At 31.5% G+C, this 1,791-nt stretch overlaps 1 protein-coding gene across 1 annotated transcript in view; it reads right to left on the bottom strand.

Annotated features, from left to right (window-relative positions):
• Positions 1-1,791, bottom strand: part of LOC102821396 (alcohol dehydrogenase E chain-like) — a 225,387-nt gene that overhangs the window by 1,775 nt on the left and 221,821 nt on the right. The window contains exon 12 of the mRNA XM_006876381.1: positions 1,668-1,791. Within this exon, the coding sequence (XP_006876443.1) occupies positions 1,668-1,791 (124 nt within the window). The remainder of the gene's footprint in view (positions 1-1,667) is intronic.

Genomic DNA, 1,791 nt, shown 5'->3' with positions numbered 1-1,791 from the left:
ATAATTAAGTTATATATATGTATTTATATGTATATGTAATAATGTAAAGATACACTGATAATTCAGAAAATACAGGAAAATATAAAAATGTAAAAATTACCTTTAATTATATAATCTGCTATTATTTTCTTGAATTTTCATCAACTTTCTATCTCTGGTGTGACACTTCAGGTTAATGCACTGGACTGCAAAGTTGGTTTGAATTATAAGGTCGGCAGTTCAAGCTCACCAGCCATTCCTCAGAAACCCTATACAGGGTGGCTATGAGTCAGAACCGACTACACTTAATATATATATCTCTGTGTATGTGTGTGTATATATATATATATGTATATATGTATAGATTCAGTTGTTATTCTTCTTGTTTTGGGTTATATTGTTTGTGTTCTCTATTTTATAACCTAAAATTACATCATGAGATTTTCCCAATGTAATGAAAACATTTCCTTTTAGTGACTTTATTGATTTCTAGTGCATGTTTAGAACTTATTTAACTATTCCCTTAATGTTGGACTTTTAAGATGTTCCTTATTTCTGATATTATGGATAACAAGTATACATCTTTGAGCATACACACATATATATTTATTGATATATAACTGCTTATCTAATTATTTTTATAGAGTAAATTTTCAGAAATAAAACTGCTGTGACAAAATATTTCAGTTTTGCTTTTTTTTAAAAAAATATATCTAATACAAATTACCTATGGCTTTCCAGAAAGGGTGCAACAATTAATACATCTATAAGCAGTTGTAAAACTGCTGAGGTCCTCTTAGCCTTTCCAATATTGAGTTTTACTATTTTAAATCTTTCCTTATTTGATAAGAAAATGTGGGTGTCTAAGAGATAGTGTATTAAGTTAAAAACCTTAGGAGAAGAAGTACGTGAGGAAGCAGAAAATAAAAGGACTTTGGAACTAGATGGTAGGAATTAAATACCATGGCCTGTTATTGATTATGTCTCACATATGCACACAGATGACAAAAATCCTTATTAGGTTGTTGTGAACGATAAATGTTAGAGGCAGAGGAAATGGGAATGACTTGTTTTCCTCAGCTTTGGAGAAAATGGAAGATTCAAACATTTAAAAACTGCACAATGCACCCTTCCTCTTTAGAGTAATTTTTATTTGTAAAAATTTCTTTGTGAACTGCAAAATGAAATAAAAACCTAGTAATGAAATCCTTGTAATATTTGTACAGAAAACAGTACCAAAGGCCAGTTCAATTCTAAATACTCCCATAATAAGATCTTTAGGGGTACCCTGGATACAACTTAAATTTACAGCCATTAATGGTCAGCCAGGCAGAGGCTGGGCACGGTCCATGCTATAAATATGACTATCTGACTCTGATTCTGTTTTCTAGGCAGAGGTGTGTGTTCTATGAAGAAGGCAGAGGCTCTGATCATTCAGAATCACTATAACAAAATTTGATTTCAGCAGAATAGGAAATACAAAGAAACTGTCACCTAATTTTCACAATAAGATCTTACATGTTTGACCTGCAAAGATTGAACTGGTATTGAAAAACCAAGGCATTTAATGTTTTTCTCATCCTTCCATCTTCTCACAGATAGTTCAAATCTTTGAAGAAATTTTTGTCTATCTGTTAATCAACCACCATGAAAAAACCCCCTCCAAAAACTCAAGACTTAAATTCTACCTCTTTCCAGAGCGCAGAAGATCAAATCCTTCATTTATTTTTTCAAAAGGTAAAACATGGGTTATTATTGAATCCAATTGAAACCTCTTAGTCATGAAATCAGTCACAAGTTTGGGGACAGAAT

The sequence above is a fragment of the Chrysochloris asiatica genome, unplaced genomic scaffold (assembly GCF_000296735.1).
Source record: "Chrysochloris asiatica unplaced genomic scaffold, ChrAsi1.0 scaffold00377, whole genome shotgun sequence".
NCBI lineage: Eukaryota > Metazoa > Chordata > Mammalia > Afrosoricida > Chrysochloridae > Chrysochloris > Chrysochloris asiatica.
This window is presented reverse-complemented; position numbering and strand designations above follow the sequence as displayed.